The sequence below is a fragment of the Thermobia domestica genome, chromosome 7 (genome assembly GCF_964235325.1).
Source record: "Thermobia domestica chromosome 7, izTheDome1.hap1.1, whole genome shotgun sequence".
In the NCBI taxonomy this organism is placed as follows: domain Eukaryota; kingdom Metazoa; phylum Arthropoda; class Insecta; order Zygentoma; family Lepismatidae; genus Thermobia; species Thermobia domestica.
Window position 1 is genome coordinate 191,305,648 of NC_137460.1, and position 22,253 is coordinate 191,327,900.

The window sequence follows — 22,253 nt, forward strand, 5'->3', positions numbered from 1 at the left end:
CCGCCTCATTTCTCTAACCACGTTCGACGTTACTTGAATGACACCATTCCAGGACGTTGGATTGGAAGAAGATCAACTTTATCGCCGGTGGCCTCCCAGGTCTCCAGATCTCACTTCGTGTGATTTTTATCAATGGGGTTACGTAAAAGACCGTGTTTTTATGATTCCATGTCAGAAGGGCCCGGACAAAAGGGCGAGGACAGAAAGGCCCGAGTCAAAACGGCCCCGCGTCAAAGGGGCCCGGGTCAAAAGGGCCCCACGTGAAAGGGCCTGGGTCAAAAGGGCCCCGCGTCAAAAGGGCACCGCAACAAAAGAGCCTCCCCTCAAAACGGCCCCGCGAGAAAAGGGTTTGAGTGGAAAGAGCCCGGGTAGAAATAGTCCCACGGCCAGAAAGCCTGAAATCAAAACAGAAGTGGAAATCAAAGATGCACGAGTGGATAGTGCCACCTTAGTAAGTAGAAGTGATTGTATAATAGAAGGAAGAATATCAGTGGTTATTAGAGGCAAAAAGGAAACTTGAATGGTGATCTTAATTTTGTTTGGTTGCTGTTTGTTCTGCAACAATCCCTGTTGCTTAAGTCGGTTCTCGATGAAAGTTTGCTTTCAACCGCGTCTCTCTGAGTTTGTAGACGTGGAAGACTCGGGTTCGATTCCCGGCGGGATCTCATGTGGTTCGAATTCAACGTTAATCAGTAGGTCCACATCTCATACAGCCTCCTAAAGTGAAAATCATATCATATCATATCTCTAAGTTTGTATTCTCGAGACCTAGTCCAATGAGACTATCTATTAATGACTGTTCCCTTAGTTCTAAAATTCAATTTCTGCCCTTGAATCAAAGTAGAAAAATACGTATTATATGAATAATATTATCTTGAAAACGTTTCTTTAATTTTGGTGTAAGAACATACATGTGGATCTCCATACAGGGTTAGTCAAAAGATTGGGACAGAACAATAATAACGACACGCGTGGACGGGGGAAAATCAAATGTTGCAATTGGTGTTATTGCAAAAACTGCATTGGCTTGGAGTGTGGTCACCGTGGAAGCCATTTTGAATTACACTATATTGCGGATCGTACATTTTTTAATGGAAAAGGCTATGATCTTACACTTCAGTTTAGGCTTTATATTTCCACAAATGTGAAGGTGAACTCATTTTTGACACATTACCATTTGTTTATGAGACAGGGTGTTTGACATATGTATCTAATAGAAAAAAAAGTATCATGACAGGGCAGTAACAAAGAGACAAATAGACAAGTTAAAAGTAAATGTTACAGGTTGGTATTGGTGTTAAAACTGCGTTAAATGATCATAGCACCCAACTTGAATTCCGCATATTATATATTATAAAATATTTTCAAATAGACAAAGGTACTTGTGTCACATAATTTACGCTAGAATCTTGCTACAAACGATAATCTCAATTAGAGATGCGCACGAGACAAGATTTGAGGCTGTCTCGTCTAAAAAATGTACTGTAAATGTGATGTCTCGACTCGAAAAATGTGCATTTTTCTATTGGAAGAGCAGTCTCGACTCGGATATTCTCAGGAAAATTCTGTCTTGACTCGTCTCGTGCGCATCCCTTACTGAGTCGACTTTTGACCGATCTCTATTCATTTACGCGATACTGTGTGCTAAGTTTGACATTTGTTTCTAGTAGAAGAAAGTATTTAGACAGGTAACTAATAAAAAGTACTTCATTGTATTCCTAACGTTTCTGTTCGTTTGCTTACGTTTGTAAAATATTGAGAAGTTACCACGTATGTATAACATATTTTAATAGTAAGTATATTTGTGATTAATTATTACTTTACGACTATAAAGCAATAGAATGCTTTTAATGTGCAGTTTCGAATATTTGGTAGAGCTCAACAACGTCGTTCAAATAGTAGTACGAAGTTTCTTCTGGTCAGTGTATTGTACCATGTAGAGTTAATACGGGAAGGATATAATGGTAGAATTGCTACAAAGAAACCATGTATTACCCAAATTAAGAAATATAAGATACTTAAATTTTCTAGAGCTTTTGAAAATAAACCCAAAAACTGGTTGGAATGTTTTTATCGACGAATTTAAGTTAAACATGCATGAATATGGTAGTAGAATAATAGTGTTTCGACAAGTAAATACAGAAATAAATGTCAAGAACTTCCAGCCTGCTTTAAAATACAGAAGAAATATATCTTAACGTTCTTAGAAGGACTTCTAATTTTATCAAGATATTGATCCCAAACAAAGTATATGTTGTAAAGAAAAGATTGCTTTAAAACTGCCCAAAAGTTCGCTAAACCCCACCCAGTACCGGCTTTAATCCCATTGAGAATCTTTGGAGCGAATTGCAACGTAAGGTCAATATATACGAGTTACGGTGAAAGCAGATTTGAGAAAGCATTACATACAGATTGGAACAATATTTCCCCACACTACACCAGGAAAATTGTAACAACGATGCCGAAATGCTTAAAGAAAGTTTTAAATCATTGTGTGTTTGCTATTAAATACTAACTGTATTAACTTGGAGGAATAAAATAATTTTAGAGGACATTTTATAGTAGTTTTTTAATAATATCTGAATATTTATGTGATCAACAGTGTCCACATCCCCATTCAATGTAGTTTTTGCAACAACACACACTTGCAACATTTGCTTTTCCTCCGCCACATTATTATTTTATTGCCTGATACTTTTGTCTACTACACACTAATGTCAAACATAGCACACTTTCCTCGTAAAAGAATGAGGATTGGTAAAGAATGAATCATATTCTCGTTTGTAGGAAAATTCAATCCTAAATTGATGTGCTAAACATACTCCTTTCCATTTAAAAATATTATGTGATATCCAATATGGCGAATCTAGGATGGCTGGCATTATGTCCACGCCCTCACTCAGTGTAGTTTTCGCATCAACCTGCAACCTTTTACTTTTCTACGTCTACGTGTCTCTTTGCCAGTCCAGATACTTTGATCTACTAGATACAAATGTCAAACGTAGCACCCTATCTCGCAAACGAATGAAGATAGATTTTAAAGAATGAGTTCTTCTCATCTGTGGGAACATTCTAGCCTAAATTGATGTGTCTAACCCAACTCTTTCCATTCAAAAGATATTGTGTGATACCAAATATCGCAGAATCCACCATCTGCAATATTTACTTTACATCCGTCCACGCGTATCATTATTACTGGTCTGTCGTAACATTTTTACTAACCCTATATTTTTTTCCACATGTATGTTCTTTCAACACAAATAAACAGGTATGTCCACGTAATATTTTTCATCTTATAAGTATTTTTATACTTCTGAAGTTTTGCAGGCTATATCTCAGATTTCTCGACATGGGGCCTTTTTGACCGGGGCCCTTCTGACCAGGGTCCTTTTGACTCAGGCCCTTATGACTGGAGCCCTTTTGACTAAGGCCTTTCTGTCCTCGCCCTTTCGTTCGGGCACTTCTGACGTGACACCGGTTATAGTATAGGAAAAGATCATATAGAGAGGTACAACAGTTATTTAATGCTACATTTTCCGACCATAACCCAATTTCGAAGTCAACTGCCTAAGAGACCATTGAATGTTTTGCAGAAAGGTACCGCATGCGATCAGGAAGGCCGAAACAATGTAGCAATTTGGCAGTTTCTTTTAATTTACAATCTTTTGTGGAAATTCCGCATTCATTTCTACGTCTACGTGTCTCTTTGCCAGTCCAGATACTTTGATCTACTAGATACAAATGTCAAATGTAGCACCCTATCTCGCAAACGAATGAAGATAGATTTTAAAGAATGAGTTCTTCTCATCTGTGGGAACATTCTAGCCTAAATTGATGTGTCTAACCCAACTCTTTCCATTCAAAAGATATTGTGTGATACCAAATATCGCAGAATCCACCATCTGCAATATTTACTTTACCTCCGTCCACGCGTATCGTTATTACTGGTCTGTCGTAACATTTTTACTAACCCTATATTTTTTCCACATGTATGTTCTTTCAACACAAATAAACAGGTATGTCCACGTAATATTTTTCATCTTATAAGTATTTTTATACTTCTGAAGTTTTGCAGGCTATATCTCAGATTTCTCGACATGGGGCCTTTTTGTTAGGGGGCCCTTTTGACCGGGGCCCTTCTGACCAGGGTCCTTTTGACTCAGGCCCTTATGACTGGAGCCCTTTTGACTAAGGCCTTTCTGTCCTCGCCCTTTCGTTCGGGCACTTCTGACGTGACACCGGTTATAGTATAGGAAAAGATCATATAGAGAGGTACAACAGTTATTTAATGCTACATTTTCCGACCATAACCCAATTTCGAAGTCAACTGCCTAAGAGACCATTGAATGTTTTGCAGAAAGGTACCGCATGCGATCAGGAAGGCCGAAACAATGTAGCAATTTGGCAGTTTCTTTTAATTTACAATCTTTTGTGGAAATTCCGCATTCATTGATAACCAGAGTTGCTAACAAGCTAGGTGTTTCCCAGAGTTCAGCGCAATGAATTTTTGTACACTATGCTCTTTATGTAAAGTCATTCTGAAGTATGATTAGTACCATACTAAAGAGTTCGATTAACATATGTTAATTGCAGTAGTCAAACCTTTAGTATGACGCTAATCATACGTCAAAACGATTCTGCAAAAGGCGGTATAAGTTGAAACCCTAGGAGAATGCGTTAGTGCATGAAATAACGGAAGACGACTTTGATCGCCGCATTGAGTTTTGCGAAGTAATGATATGAAATATCGATGACAGGAATATTGTCGTAAATGACATGGTATTCTCTGGTAACTTTCAGACTGTCAGTTTAACGTCCCACATTATGCCCTTTAGGATGACGATGATTAAAGCAAGTGAATGATGATGAAAGAATGGGTGAAATCAAAAGGAAACGAGGGTACCCCGGGGAAACTCACCTATACAATATTGTCCACCACAACCTTACTTGGCCGGGAATCGAACCAGTAGTCCTACACACCAGAGCTAAGCGTTCTACCACTGAACCACCGTGCCCCTCCCTCCGGTATTCTTTAATGAAGTGATATTTACCTTATATGGTCTGGTGAACCGAAAAAATTATCACTATTGGAGCGATGAAAACCCACATTGATGGGATGTTATTTCGAAGAACAGAAGTGCAGAAGCTACTGACAGAAATAAACTACATTCTTAATTAGAAATATTACGAATGATATAAGAGAGATGTTAAATTAAAAGTAGGAATACAAAATATTTTTTGAATACGAACTGTGGTTTAATTAGGAATACAGCTGGTAAATAATAATATTGGACTAGAAAGGTATTCAGAAGTCTTGCTAGAGGAAATATAAATATATTGAGATTATTATTATTATTATTATTATTATCGAATTGGAAATTCAATGGTGTATCTGAAATCAGTTAAAAGATCAGAAAAAGTACATGTAGCCAACAAGCGGTAAGAAATGTGTGAAGTATTAAGGGCTTGCATTGAGGGTGCCAGGTAAACATGATTGGGAGCCACTGATATACGATATTGCATTGAGGACGACCCCTTCTGTACACGTCGTTCTTTGTCTAGGCCTTACTGACATGGAATCAAATAAAAAATAATGAAACAAGAAGTATATTAGAAACAAAAAATCCTTACTAAAAACTATTATATATATTTTCTCCACTAAATCTCATCAAATTATATATATAGATATATATAATATTAACAACTTGACTTCGGTGAACATTACATTATTCTTATTATATATTAACGGTGCTAACCTAACACGAAGCCTTATAATAAGGATTTAAAAACAGCTGAAAGACAAATGACAAACATTACAAACAAATAGCATTTGTTTGTATTTTCTGTTGCATCTGATCAGATTTTATACGTATATAATTATTTTACATTACAGTATATTTTTGAACAACTTGACTTTGATTAACATTACACTATGATCATTATATTTTAGAAGTACCAATCTTGCATAAAGCCTTACAGTAAGATAAAAAGAGTGAAAAAAGACATTACTAACAAAAAGTATTTTTGAGATAAACATATTACATTTATTATATTTGAAAAGTACTTACTTAACATGAGTCCTTAGAAAGAAAAATCTTCATATCTTGTTGATTAAATTGGGTCTAAAAGGGCCAGTGTCACTTTTGGGCAAAAAATGAGATGTTCGTCAAATTTTAACGCCTATAAATGGATATTTTCTTTTGCAAGAAAAGCAAATGTTAATATGAATAGTATATATACTCCAAACTACTTCGTGTTGACATTAGCCCTTTTAGTCCCAAGTCGCAGATATATAAAGTATGTGAACTTACATTGAACAATTCTGGCTACTTTAATCTGTTTTGAAATTCTTCCAACTTATATTGGACATAAGTTTATTATCATTTTTGCTTAACTTTCCAAATGCCAAATACGATTGACATTTGTCTCAAACTGCTTGCGTGGATTGCAAATTGAAATTGTGAACCAAGCCACGAAGATAGTTCTCTAAAGGTCTTTGAGCATACTCCTGTAGAATAGTACGTACTCGACTTGCAGTTACTCTGTATTTTTTTCTGCCGGTGGTCAATACTTGTCTAGCAACTTCTATTAATTTGATCAACAGAGTGCTCCTTTAACCGTGTATCTTCGACGATAACCGTTTACGATAAGATAAAATTCGTTGCGCCATATAATTTTATGATAAAATTACGCGCATCTCTTTACTTTATTTCATAGTTCTGCCATATTCACTTTTTAATATTCGGCGACAGTTGCCATCGAAATTCATACAGTTATACGCAAAATAATAATAATAATAATAATAATAATAATAATAATAATAATAATAATAATAACAGAATTACAATATCAATTACATAAACAATACCTTCGAATAAAGAAAAAATAACTGTCACGCTGGGATTCGAACCCGAGTCACTGAAATGGCAGTTCTCTGCTTTCACACTTGATACAAAGATAAGAAAATAAACTAGTAGCTATGTTACATAAACATAGCACACACTATTTCTACACGTGTTGATGCAATTCAAAGAATGCGAAAATAATGTCTGCCGGCTTTTCTTCTTTAGAAATTAGAAGTCACGTGAGGAAGAATTGCAGTAATAGAAATCGGGACCAGTTAAAAACAATGAGGTAGCCTCATCTTGAAGAACGCTTCGCGATATTTTCCTCATTGACGAAGGTCTATATCACTTGTTTTTGAGTTAAAGAAGAAAACCTCGAGTAAGTGATTGTGACACTCAAAAGGAACATCTCCTTATACGAGTATTAGTACGAGTATTTTGTGTATAGTCTTACATGCAATGCTTTTAACTAGCTAATAGTTTAGGCGGAAGATGAAGTGACGAGGTGGGTAAGTTTTTAGCGCATTGAACTTATATTCGGGGGACCCGCGTTCAAATTCCGGTCATTTTCTAACTTTTTCAAATGTTTCAATTTCAATTTCAATACATACTCAGTGTGGCAACCAAGATTTTCTCTCCTCCAGAAATAAAAAATATTGGAATGAGGAGAATTGGAGAAGGTCTCTCAATGAAGGCGATCATTTACTAACTTATTTCCAGCAGTTGTTCTAGATTTGATATTTTCGTCTACTTTCAAGCATTTTCTGATTTATGTGTGATCAGTGTTTTTAGTTCTTTGAATATACAGTATATAGTGAAATAATACATTACATACACAACAATATTGAGATTAACATATGATGTTCATTGGACAACACGCTCTAAACCAGAGAGGTTCATCTCAGAATGGAGAAATGTTTCGTGCGTCATCTACTCACAATTTTACTTGCATAAAGACTGGATTCAGTGCTACCAACTGTTGTCAGTGCCGAGAAAAGTTACGTGTAAATTGGGTTGCATCTGTCCAGGCGTTCTCACAACTGTAAATTACCTGGACCGCAAGTTATGGAATTAGAGCACTTAGGGTGGAGAGACTTTTGTTGTTGAGTGTACATAGATTTTCCTAACATGAGTAACACTATCTGCTATTGATCTAAAATATTCCAAGTAATTTTTCCTCTTTCTCTTTCTTTCCTTCTTTCCTTTTATTTCTTACTCTCGAATTTTGCGCCACCTTACTTCGGCAGCCAGGGTCCTTGCCCCGCTCACCCGCACCATGACACGGCACTGATCAATACCTACCTGCAACACTTTTCTCTGTTCACATGAATCGTAACTGGGCTGTCGTAATAACTTTGACTAACACTGTATACAGATCCACATGTACGTTCTTTCAACACAAAGCAGGTGGCGTCCACTGAATACTTTTAATTTAATAAGCATTTTTATATTTCTCATGCCTTTCACGCTATATCTCAGGCTTTTTTGACGTGAGGCCCTTTGATCGTGGGGTCCTTTTGACTCGGGGCCCCTTTTGGCTCAGGGCCTTTTTGACTCGCGCCCTTTTGCCGGGGACCCTTTTGACCCGGCATCTTTGGAGCAGGGCCCTTTTAACTCGGGCCCTTATGACCGGGGCCCTTTTGATTCGGGCCCTTTTGACGTGGGGCCCTTATGACCGGGGCCCTTTTGACCCGGGCTGTTTTGACGCGGGGCCCTTATGACCGGGGCCCTTTTGACTCGGGCCCTTATGACCGGGGCCCTTTTGACGCGGGGCCGTTTTGACTCGGGCCTTTCTGTCCTCGCCCTTTTGTCCGGGCCCTTCTGACGTGACACCGTTTTTATCCCTCCTATGCCTGACACTCTTGAAGGTGTACGACATCGAATTGTTGAAGCTGTGAATTGGATAACTAGAGACCAGCTGATTCGTGTGTGGCAAGAAATGAGCCACCGTTTTGACATTTGCCGTGTAACACACGGTGCTCATATTGAATGCACACCATAATTACTAACAATAAATTGTAAACTTTTCTTAATCAAGTAACGTTCGAATCAAGTTTCTATTTTTTGTAGTTTGGAAGAAATAAATGTTTGAAATCTGTTTTTTTTTGAATAACCCTGTGTATATATATATATATATATATATATATATATATATATATATATATTGTGGTAGGAGCTGGTACCACACGTTCTCGGCGTGGGATCTGGCAACACTCCTAGCCACGTGCTGTCCACTATCTATAAAGTGCAGTCCACGCATGACTCGCCCTTCTTCTTCGTCTTGGTTCCAGTCCGGCAGGCAACAGCGGAGGAGGCGGCCCATAGAAGATCCTAGTTTGGAATGTTTTATTACAAAGTAACAGTGCTGAACTTGTGTGTGAAAATGTTATAACCAACAAAGTGGAAGTGGACTATTAACCCAGCAGTTTCCGAAAGTTAAGTAGCTGGACAATGCTGAACTTGTGTGTAAAAATGATATAACCAACGAAGTGGAAGTGGACTATTAACCCAGCAGTTTCCGAAAGTTAAGTAGCTGACTATTATATTTTTTTCTTTCTTTTCCTTTTTTAGAATATCATTCCTTAACTTTTGTAAATGTATAATTCGCAAATATATTCTCGAAAGTCGAACGAAGTGTTTCGTTTCCAATTGCATCCCTAGATTTCATCATCTACTTTCATCAAAATATTTTGCAGGTAAAAGATGCGGGTGCTCCTCTCGTTACAAGGCAATGTGCTCGTTGAACGGCCTTGTACGTTGAACGACCACAATATATATATATTGAAACCCCTCAACATTTTTCTTCGGAACCAGTAAAGCTCATATTGATTTCTGTGTATTGGAAATCCCTGTAACCTAGACACCCCTCTATCTTGCATCTTGGACACACACATTTGAAACTAAGTTGGGACACCTAAAAGATACACCACACAAGTGAAGGGGAATGAATGAACCGTTGACAAAATGTTATGCTCTGATGATTCGCGAGATAAGATTGCTGGAATTCCGAGAATAGATAGTGGGTGAGACATAAGAACAAGTGGCCTATTTTCATGAGAAAACAATAAAAACAGGTAGAGTGGCCAGCAATACATTCCTTATTCTGTACAAACTAAACATTACAGTTCTGTCTGTGGTGATCGGCTTCAGAAGATGTCTGAAGTTGAAAAATTAGTAAGCGAAAGTTCCACGAACTGATTAGAAGAAAAGAAAAAGGTACAGTTGAACTCCAATTATCCGAACTCCGACTATCCGAATCGCTTTTAGAATTTCAAAAAAAAATAAAATAAAAAATAAAAAAATAAATAAAAAAATAAAAATAAATAAATAAGACGGAAACATACTACGATTCGTAAAATAATGATCCTGTCTACATGCGCTATTGTCCTTCCCTCCGCGAAGCTAGTACAGGCGCAGCGCGAACATGCGCTGTACGATACACTGTACTAATGTACAGCACTTGTAAGTACGCTTAACATGTAAAAGTGTTGCCATTTCACTTCATTAATTAAAATCTAATTAATTTTCTTTTAAATTTTTTTTCTTCCATTTTCAATATATATATACGTAATGTAGCAAAAGTGCATACAGTAGTTAATTAAAATAGACCATTTTTTTCGAAAAAAATCCAATTATCCGAATTTTTGATTATCCGAATGGGGTCCGGTCCCAATTGATTCGGATAATTGGAGTTCTACTGTAATCGATCGCTTGAATAACGGTGACAGCTGCAGGAAACTAGCAATTCAATTTCGGGTTTCCAAATCGACAATATCGAACATTAACAGAAACAAAAACGTTATTATAGGATCATGGGAACAAAATTATAGCGTTCAAAGGAAACGGATACGTAAAGCACCCCACGAAGAAGTGAATGATAAGGTGATCAATTTTTTTCTTCTTTGTGGCGCAAAGAACATCCTTGTAAATGGAATTATACTTCTAGAGAAAGCAAAAGAAATTAAGGTTAGTTTAAATGTTAGTGACTTCGTAGCTAGCAATGGATGGTTAGATAGGTTTCGTAAACGTCAGAACATAAGTTTCAATGTTCTTTGTGGACAGTCTGCCTCTGCAGATTTTCAAGCTGCAGAAAACTGAAAGAAAATGCTGCCTACTGTTACAGACGGGTATAAAAATGAGATAGTAGCGGATCCAGGGGGGGGGGGACAATCGCCCCCCCCCAGAAGAGAAAATTTTCTTATTTTATATATATATATATAAACAAATTCCATCTCAGAGTTTGGATTTAGCTCTTAAAAGTAGCTATAAGTAGCAGTATTACAACCCCCCCCCCAAAAGTCCGTCCTGGATCCGTCCCTGAAATGAGAACATTTTCAACGCGGACGAAAGCGGTTTCTTTTACCGGCAATTGCCTATACGATCTCTTGTGGAGAAAGGAGACCGTTGTAAAGGAGGAAAGAATTACGGTTTTATTGTGTTGTAGTGCAAATGGTGAAAAATTAAAACCACTTTTTATTTGGAAACGCAGAAAATCCTCGTACTTTTAAGAAAAACAATGTTGGCGTAAGTGATCTTCCGGTTTATTGGCATTCTAATTCCAAAGCCTGGATGACAAACATATTTTCGAAGTGTTTAAAAGACATAAACTTGCAAATGAGACGCGAAAATCGTAAACTTCTCTGATTTATTGATAATGCCACATGTCATGTAGATTCTAACATGTCAAGTTACAATTCTTCCCCTCAAACCTGACTAGCGAAGTGCAACCTTTGGACAAAGGTATCACTCAAACCGTGAAACTTCGTTACAGGAAAAAATTACTCCGTGCTCTTATAAGATCAGCAGAAAACACTGAAAGCGTGAGTGATTTTACATAAAGTGTAACAGTTCTGGATGCAATACGCTGGATTTATAGAGCTTGGAAAGACACTTCGAAAACAACAATTCAGAAAAGGTTCAAACATGCTGGCTTTTCCATCGACTTTGTAGGGAAGGACATTCAAGAGACTAGTGAGGATGAAATAGAAAATGAATTGCGGGCTATTCCAGAGAACCTTCTACGCGATAATGCAGTTCAAAACATTAATAATTGACGATGTTCTTGTTCATCACGAAGATGAAAACTCCACCGAAAATGACGTAATGAAACAGGTGTTGTGAACATCGCAAAAAGAAATCATATTGTCAGATGTGAGGAAGACGAAGATGAAGCAAAAGAAGCTTCTCGGGGAAAAGTTACGCACCAGAAAGTTGTTGAATATTTAGACGAACTTGAATGTTACGCCTTTTCAAACAGTGAACCAAGGCTAGTTGAAGCTATATTTGGTAAGAAAATTAGTTGAAAATGTGTGGATGAATGACACGTTACAGAAGAGGAAACAAACCCTTGTAACTGATTTCTTCACGAAAAGTTGAAATTTTGAAAAACAGCCATATACTGCAGTTAAATATTTTCTTCTGATTTTTATGTGTTTTTTACGGTGTGTGCTATTGTTCAAGTGTTAAGTATTAAATGAACTGCTAAAATTATTGTCGCATGTCTTTAAATATGTTGTTGTAGGAATATAATTTGATAACGAATTCGCCCGGTATTTCTTACAATGTTAGTATGTGTATAATAGGCAAAGACATGGGTGCGGCAAATGTTACGTCAAAAGAGCATTAAATAACAACAATAAAACGAAAATAAAACTTTCTTGCCCATTTAGCAACATTTTGTTTTACTCATTCTAATTTTCGTATTTATAATTCTTTTCCTATGAAATTTACCACGAATATACATTTTCCGATTATACACATAGTATCAGTATTAAAAGTACCCTGCGAAACCATAATGAAATTATACTCTTACAACAAGACAGTTATAGATACGTCATAATCATTTTGAACATGAGTATACGTACATTATAAACTGCACTGTATTCTAAGTAAAACACAGTAACTTCATTCACTTACGTTGTGGGTCCAGGTAAATGGCAACGTTGCATTGAGTGTACAGCCCAAATGGCTAGGCCGATTTAAAGAATTTCTTCAATTTAGATTGAAAACATAATATTTGAAGACGGTTTTCCCTCTTACATTTTGTTGTAGCTCTGGTAATAACGAGTTACCCTATGTCAGGGGAATTTTAAGACACCCAGTATATATATATATATATATTCATCTTCCTAAAGTTGAGGGTCTCATGAGGCACACTATTTTCCGCATTAATTTTGAACCCCACACTTCTTTGAACTATCCTGCTACTCCTATGGATTATATTTTTATCATCAAAGTGGTGATTGAAACCTAGCTCATGTGTGTTCCAAAATGTATTTCAAAGTTCAAGCCATTTTTCCGTAATACGAATAGAAGTAACAAACAACATTGCTTTCAATGCAGAGGAAAAATACTAGAAAATGGCTCTTTCGTCTTAAAACAGGAATTTTTAAAAACGCTGAGACATGTATTTGCTTATTTTTATGTTACTCTATTCTGGGCAAAACATTTGAATCCTCTTTACCTCCCTTAGCATAAACATTTCAAACAATTCTTTTCTTCTTTATTCCTCTCGTGACTAAAGTAGTTTTCTCTCAACGAGTCACCTGCTATTATTCTTTCATATAACAGTACAGACGGAAGAAGTGGGCGATCGTCTGGTTTCGCTCCTGTATGTTTTTGAGAAGGATTTCAAAATTTCGCCACTGGCTGAGTTTCTTAAATGCAATTGGACGGACAGATAAGTCAAGCACTGGATAATCCAATAAATAAATAAATAAATAAATAAATCATAATCGAATATTTATTCCTTCACGTTGCTTTCGACGAGACTCAATATCAAGACCCCGAGTTATTGCGAAGTCGTAAGTTGATTCTACTCTTTTCTTTCACGTTGGTAACATTCTACAGACACCCCACAATAATTTTCGTTAACTAATCGAAAAATCGGAACGTCGAATCAAAAAATTTCTTTCCATCTTAATCCCTACTCAAACTTTCTAGTGAACGTTGCAAGGAACTACTAGTATGCAAAAATAAATATTACTGAGAGAAAGGAAAACAGCGCATATGTGCGTACAGATAGTTATCAAATAATGATAACACATTAACATAATAAAACTTAACTGTTTAATACGAAGTTGGGTCACCTTTAACAGGTACAGCTTGTATTCGTCGCGGAACTGTCGCATATAATTTCTTCAGTTGCATTAATGATGACGGAGAGGGAAGTCCACACCAAAGTAGCTGTTCTAAAACTGACAATAGATGTTCAATAATACTTAAGTAAAGGTAATGAATGGGCCAGGGAAAATTTTGGAAGGTTCTCAAACTATGTTTGGCTATATAGCTACACTGTCATCTTAAAAGACTGCGCCGTTGTCAGATTCAATATTTGGATCATAGTGTACACTTGGTGGCCTAAAATGTACATACAAGCATTGACAGCAATTCGTTTTCTAAGGGTAATAATATAACTAACGCAATACCATTAAATTGTGGATCATACTAGCACAGGCTCGCCGCCGTATATAAACTTGGCCTATTATAGGAAAAATGGAGAAAGATGACTCATCGGACCCTATTATTCTCTTCCAATCATCAGCAGTTCACATTTCATGTTCTCAGTACCTCTTTTTCGTGCTAGCACGTTGGCAGTGGTAATCAGAAGTGTTAAAATCGTAATCTGACCGCGGATGTTGAGGTTATGCAGCTTTCGTTGAACTATGTGGAAGCAAGTAGTTTGAAACGCCGAATTCTGCAGTCGCATATACCGCATTAGCTCTACGATTCTTTGTCACACTATTCAATGATCCCTGTCACCTAGACTTGGTGTTCCGTCCACTACTCTCCTCTCTGATGCAGCCTATTAAGTGACGAATCAGTATTAGACCACCTCGCTGTAACTCACTATCACCAACATACGATAATCGCAGAGCACAGATATTCAGTATCACTAATTCACAAAAATTACGTGTGTATTACATGGATTATGTCATTATTTTGATAATTATCTGTATGTATATATAGAACAATTTCCGAAAGCGCTACCTGTTGCATGTAGAAGAAAATTCTGCTACACATTTTTTGCGGTGAGTAATAGCCTTTTTGCTTTTTCTCATTGAATATAATCACGGCTCACAATATTGTGATATAGAATAATGTGATTTTTGCAAGAGTTGATTACACACACTTACATCTATATCTATATCTATCTATCTATCTATCTATATATCTATATCTATATCTATATCTATATCTATATATATATATATATATATATATATATATATATATATATATATATATATATATAGAGAGAGAGAGAGAGAGAGAGAGAGAGAGAGAGATTAAGGTAAATATCTTACTCTCGGTGGAATCTGATACGCGAAAGATTTTCCTTGTTCTTGGAGGGCAGCTTGTAGCCTAAGCAACGCTGTACGATTGAAGTTCTCCAACGGAATTTCTTTAACAGCTGAATCTAGTACTCTCAGGGCTTCGTCAGCATTCTTCTTAGAAACTACAATATAAAACAAATGTCAAACATAAACACATGTTTGATGATAAATATATTTCAACTCGAACAAAATCACTTTAATGTACTTGGAATTACTTAAATTCACCACTTACTGCGTTCCGCTCTAATTTTTCTACACGGTTTCAGCAGATTCTCCTGCATAGATTGGGTTCCTTTATTGCAAAAATTATTTTAAAATAAAATGTCGTCGTCCACTTTTGTAAGCATAGAATTGAACATGTCCACCTAGATATCACTTGATCAATCGCTGAAAGTAATAATAATAATAATAATAATAATAATAATACTGACCACATATTATACTACTACTACTACTACTACTACTACTACTACTACTACTACTACTACTACTACTACTACTACTACTACTACTACTACTACTACTACTACTACTACTACTACTACTACTACTACTACTACTACTACTACTACTACTACTACTACTACTACTACTACTACTACTACTACTACTACTACTACTACTACTACTACTACTACTACTACTACTACTACTACTACTACTACTACTACTACTACTACTACTACTACTACTACTACTACTACTACTACTACTACTACTACTACTAATAATAATAATAATAATAATAATAATAATAATAATAATAATAATAATAAAGCTTCCATTTCTTATATAATTTACTTTCGCTTTACAGGCTGTTTGTAAAAGATAGACACAAGTTCGCGAAAGTACTGATAACACTAAACGGAATACAAAGGCTATGGCTGATGACATTTTTAGAAAACGAAAGGCTGTACTAACGAAGGTTTACTAGCCAAATATCATATCCATAGAATGAAATGAAATCTTCAATTGAACTTCCGACAGTTATGCCTCTAGGCTAAAGGGAATGGATGATTAATGAAAATGAATGATAGTAAAAAAAACTTGTGAAATAAAAGGGAAAAATCTCGAGAAAACCCATGCACATGATGTTGTCCACCACAAACATGTGGCACCCCTCGTACCAGAAGTGAATGTTCTGCCATTGAGAAACTGTGTCCCCTATCCTTAGAATGATTTCGATTCCAAAATACTGGGTGAATTGAAGCTAAGTAAGCGATTTGCAAAAGATAACAAAAAATCAAACATTCCTTCCAGCGCCGTAATTCAAGATTTTTTTTTCTGAAAGGGGGAAAGCATTAATATGGGTATTTCGGCCCCTAGAAAATGTTGTTTTTCTAATTCTTGGGTAGCCTCTTTCCATCTTAATCTTTATGGGCCCCCTGGAATATGGGGGCCCTCCCGTACGGCAAGGTCTGCGGGGCCGTTATGCCCCTGCGCCCGTTCCATACATGACAAATTAAGGGGACAATATTGAAAAATCTCAAAGCCATACGAATATTATTTCTAGGGACCCTAATAGTAGATATTTTTTACTGAAATGGGCCCACGACTCATTTTTGTTTTATTTACCTTTTGTGTGTTGTTTTGTTTATGTAATGTAGTGAACCTGTTTGATGCTTCATTTATAATTTCATGTTCGTATCGTATATGGAGTAAGAAACTTTTTGTCTTACAGTGGGCCCCCCTAGAACGGCACGGAACTTCCCTGGGGGGAAGGGGGGACAGTTACTAGTTACGGCCTTGATTCCTTCCTTCACAAAATATATCAGTCATTTATGCACTTTCTATTTGTTCGTTTCAAACTTTTTACAGAGTGTCACCAATATTTTAAAGCCCTCTGGTTTTTAAATGAAGCTTTTCTCCACTCACTAATTCTACGTTAGGAAAGACCTCCGAATTTGTTCCTACATTTTAGAAGCAACCTGCATATCTCCTAATTTGTCAACAAACTTCTATCACTAATTATTTAATTAACATAAGGAATTTGTCTGCGAGATATAGTAAGGCAGAATATACATATTAACTACAGTAGTCGCTTGTTACAGAGCTAGAATCCAAAAGAACTTACCAAGCACATCTATCAGGCAGCTGAAGGCATTGCCCTTGGCTCCATCAGAAATAGGCGTTCCTTTCAATACGTTTATAAGTTTCCTTGCAAGCTCCTCATTTTGATTATTTCTGGCTTCTTGGCATACTACTTGAAACATTACTCGTGATGTATTTGCGAAGTGTTTTGTCCATAAATTATTCGCCTTTTCATCATCACCAATGATAAAATAATACGTCCACAAAACGTTCAGTGGTGCCAGCAGGCCTCGTTTCGCATACGAATTTGCTACGTCTTCAACTGAAACAAAAGGAATAAAGTACAGTAACAAAAATGAGATAAGATAATGCATAACAAACAATACTTCTATTTCTTTTCTTTTATTTTATTTTTTGGTAAGTATACATCTTGTGTAAATACAACAAATTTTACAGTAAAATATGCAATTGAACAGAAATTGATAAAGAGTTTTATTTTGCTATCCCAGTGCGCTAACCAAAACGGTATAGTTCTTTCCCAAACCAGTTACTCCATCTTCAATCATAAAGTCTTCCGCCAATTCAGACCATACATACTGTACTAAAATATTACAGTACAGTTTATCCCGGACGAAGTATGGATACAGAAGTATAGTAGACTGATAAAGGAAGTAGTGATCTCATGGCTAGAAAACTCGAACACTTTCCCTTTAAACAAAATAATGTGTCTAGGATAAGGAACGTAATAAAACAAATAATTATACTCCGTTTTTCGCAAGGGAAAATTGAATTTTACTAGGAGAAAGTTAAATATAAAAAAGGAAAGAAATGATCATTTGACTGCTCCTGTTAGCAACCTGTGGATGAAATCGTTCATACCACCCTAAATCCGCCCCCTGACTTGCTTTCTGTACACCGCTGTTCAAGATTTTTAATAGGAAGACTTAAAAAATACATTCAAAGGCCTGTAAGTTCCATAGAGAATGACATGGCAATGAACTATGCTTTCCTACATAACATCCTAAATATGAATTTTATTTTAAGTTTTACGAAGATCTCACTGACTAGCTCTTTCATTTCTTTCATTTTCTCTATTTTAAACTTACTTTAAAGCTTCCTCCCTGCGAAATGAAATTTGAAGTCGTTCACTTAATCTTCTTTGAAGTCTGTTCCCACGCTTCTGGTCCAACCCACACTAAAGCGTACCCTTGCTTAAGGATAGGCTTGTGTTCATTCCCATTTGTATTATCTTTAACAGCATTTATTCCACCGCTGAACATCCCATGCAACGATGGAATAACCAAAATACCTGACTGCTGTACTGGCTGTAGCTCAAACCTTTCTTCCCATATTATCTGAGTGATTATCAAAGATTTTAAGGAAAAAAGTACAAAAAACTCAAAAAGACTGATTGTGTTCGTGGCGGCTTAATTGACTGAGCAATTTCAAGCAAGAGGAAGATCAGGATTTGAGTTCTCAGTAGTTCAACAGCCTGGTATTTCTGTATTATTCCATGGCACTGTTAATTGCAATAGGTGGATATTCTGTATCTATTGATATTTAATTCGTACAAAAAAATTTTAAAACTTTTACTTACATACAAATAATTTATCTACAATTTACTTGTGTATGAACCAAACATGGGCATAAAAAAAAATAAAAATAAACGGTACTTACATGGTTTATTAGAACCTTAACACATTGAAGCAGTAAAAAGAGACATTTATCTTTCAATCTCAGAACGACCCATCGGCTATGTATAGGAAAGACACAGACAAAACACTATTGTAGTACAGAGAAGTTCGGTCGTGTATAACTGTCTTCAATATTAATAATATTTAACGTAGATTACTTTCAGAAACAAAGACCATTTTTGATCAATATATTTTAATCAAATATTTTCTTATGCGCCTTTTACCTGGAGAACTACATAAAGTGTTGCCAAACCCAAACTATCACTTAATTCAGTACTATGTGCTCATTCCGTAGAAAATAAAATACGGAAACTCGATTTAGGGGCCGTTCAAAAATTTTGTGGCCCCTAATCCAAAAACTAAAAACTAATTATTGGTTAAGATCGTAATCTTTTGATCCATTTCGGTTTTCCTAATTTTCTTGTATTTTCGTCCCTTTACCCACCGTTGACGAGCCATTCAAATCTTGAAAGTTAAATGTCTCTATTTAGTATATTCACTGTGAATGTTCTAATAAATCATGTACCAATTTTTTTCATTTCATAAGTTTTATTTTATTTCAAATATTCCTTCCCTTTATCTCTAAATATTATCTTAAAAAACACCCTCTTACATCGTGGTAAGAGTTCTGGGTGACTACGTAGTATTCCTATGGCACCTCCTCGAGGGAACTTCTCCGCTAGTGCATCTAACTCCTCCTCTTTGGCTTCTGTAACTTCGTTTTCTAAAGCATCCAAATACTCTTTGGATTTTCCAGCAGCAATAAATGCATTGCACAAACGATTATCAAATGATACCATCTTTTTCTGCTCCTGAAATACAATTAAAGGTTGAATTTCAAAAACATGTCTATACTATGTCTATACACATTCCAATCAAAGGAAAAGATAATCTAAGACCGGAAATTTACATATCACTTGACACACTGACATGAAGTGATCCCTTTACAAACAGGGATCACTTCATCCAGTATGTATCTCCCATTGGCTATCATAATACTCATATTGTGAGTCACTGAATTTCTAGTAATTTCACACACATATGCATTTATGCTCAACAAATATAACCACAACTGTGTTCTAACTTTCATTCAACTGTCCAAAATCTAAATGTAATCGCAATTCTACGCCTTTTTTCTTGAGCTCCCTCCAGGCTAACGGTTAGCATACGCGCCTTTGGCGTGGGAGATCCGGATTCGATTCCTAGCAGGAGCTCATGTGCTTCATATTGCAAGTTAAGCTGTAGGTTCACGTCTTATATAGCCTCGTTGCTGAAAGGGGCGCCAAAATCAAATCAAATCGAATCAAAATTTTATCTTCTTTTTAAATAATAAAAACACCTCTTTAAATTACGAAGTACTTAGTGGTAAGTCACTGCTAAGTATTACATATTAACGTGTGTCAATGTATTTCATCTAATAATTAAATAAATAAATAAAAATATTATTGCCACCTATTACTTTAATCCTACGACATATATTTAACAGGAATCAACAAGAGATATAGAAGGAACTGGGGACAAAACGAATCCATCCTCCTGAAAATAGATCTTATCCTCAAATTCAATGTATCAGGAAGCTATACGTGGAAAGCACCAGTTTTTTAGGATACCTGATATTGATGTGTCTTATACTTGCTAGCTAAGCGCCTTAAAACAATCGAATATGCTACTTAGCGTAATCTTTGAACAGCGAAAGTAATTCTTCCCGTAAGTGATGCTTCCGCGAATAGATTCTATTAATTAATAACTCCTGAATAGTTTGATTGAACAGAGTTCATCTTTCACTGGCTTAGAGCAAATAAAATTATTGTTAATCTAGAAAGATTAAGTTCCGTCTGATAGCCGGTATATTGATAGTCAAAAGAAGATGGCCTATTATGTGACAAGTTGCCACTGGATAAAGCAGATGATAGGAGTTAGAAACAAACAGTGTACTCACCGTAGATAAGCTAGAGCCAAAGCGACTTATAGTCTCCGTATCCCCTACGAGCGCCAGTCTGTTAAGCAAGAATCTAAAGACTCTCATGGATGGGAATGTTCCTTCAGTCAACATCTTCTCCACAACTTTAGAAGCTTCACCGAGCCTCTCTTCCTTTACCAGACCTTCAACCAGCGAAGATAACTCTCCTACTGTCAGGGATTTTCCTTCGCTTTCCATTCTGAAAAGATTAAAGCACTGCGTTACATCACATAAAGGTTATTCTCGTCTGTCACTCGACTAATCAATACAAATATTTTACTCTTTCTATCGACACTAGCTGCAATTAATAGAGCGACTGATAGGATTCCATATAAACAACTTTGAAGTGTTCACTTACCTATGACTGTCCACTCATCCACTACCAGTTGTGTTCTGTGTGACGACGAGCTCTTTCGGCGATTGCCTAACAGCCCACGTTCCTCTAAGAAAACTTCTTTCCAGAGGTCGAAAATATGCACATCTTACAAGGAAGGTAGTGTTTCTGACGTCCAAAAGCATAGTAGTCGCTTCACAGATATGTCGAAGGAAACAGCATGAATCCCCTCCCAGCTACCATCACTGTACCACTCAGCTAAGTAGCATTGATTTTCAGATTGTTCGCAGCATGTTGAAATGAAATCTTTGAATTTTACGTCCCACGGTTATGCCGGTTAGGCTAAAGGAGACGGTGATGATGAGTAATGAATGAAATGGTGGAATGAAGAAAATGGGAGAACCCCGAGAAAACCCACGCACACGGTGTTTGTCCACCACAAAGTTCACTTGGCGGGGGCTGGGATCGAACCCGGGACACCAAGCACCAGAGGTGAACGCTCTATCGCAGCATGTTGTAGTTTGAATATTCCTATGTAACAAAATGCAGCTATAACTATGAAATTGCGTGGATAACTTTCGGTGCACTGATGAAAGAAACTGCTTAGTCCTTTTCCATCGACACTGTGTGTAATTGCTCAAACCTTCCCACAATCTGCCAGATATATCTATGCCTCATGTACGATGACTACAACTTTTACCGGTTTCCCGCCAGGTGCCGCTTGTACAGCTTTCTACAGTTGGTTTTCCGTTGCACAAACGGATGGCTTTTAGTGCATGAGTACTCCCCTTAAGACGTAATTTCTTTTGACTGACATGGTAGATGGCTGGTACAAACGGAACCGGATGAACACAGCATGCTGTATCGGTAGATTCTATGATGCTATCACTGTCTGAATTCCGCGCAATACCGGTAACATCAGCGACACTGGGGCTCTTTCCAGATTGGTTTAGTCCGCGAAAGACATTCCGGGAGCGGAGGATAAGCACTGCAAAATTGAATCCGTGTTCTGGATTAACTATGAAGGAACAACTGAAGTGTGTATTGGGAAGT

The 22,253-nt window shown here is 36.7% G+C and overlaps 1 protein-coding gene across 1 annotated transcript in view; it reads right to left on the reverse strand.

Annotated features, from left to right (window-relative positions):
- bsf (bicoid stability factor) overlaps nt 1-22,253 on the reverse strand; it is a 127,729-nt gene that overhangs the window by 3,691 nt on the left and 101,785 nt on the right. The window contains exons 17-20 of the mRNA XM_081765691.1: nt 20,846-21,065; nt 19,520-19,718; nt 17,256-17,534; nt 15,152-15,303 (exon numbers count right to left, since the gene is read on the reverse strand). Of these exons, the coding sequence (XP_081621817.1) occupies nt 15,152-15,303; nt 17,256-17,534; nt 19,520-19,718; nt 20,846-21,065 (850 nt within the window). The remainder of the gene's footprint in view (nt 1-15,151; nt 15,304-17,255; nt 17,535-19,519; nt 19,719-20,845; nt 21,066-22,253) is intronic.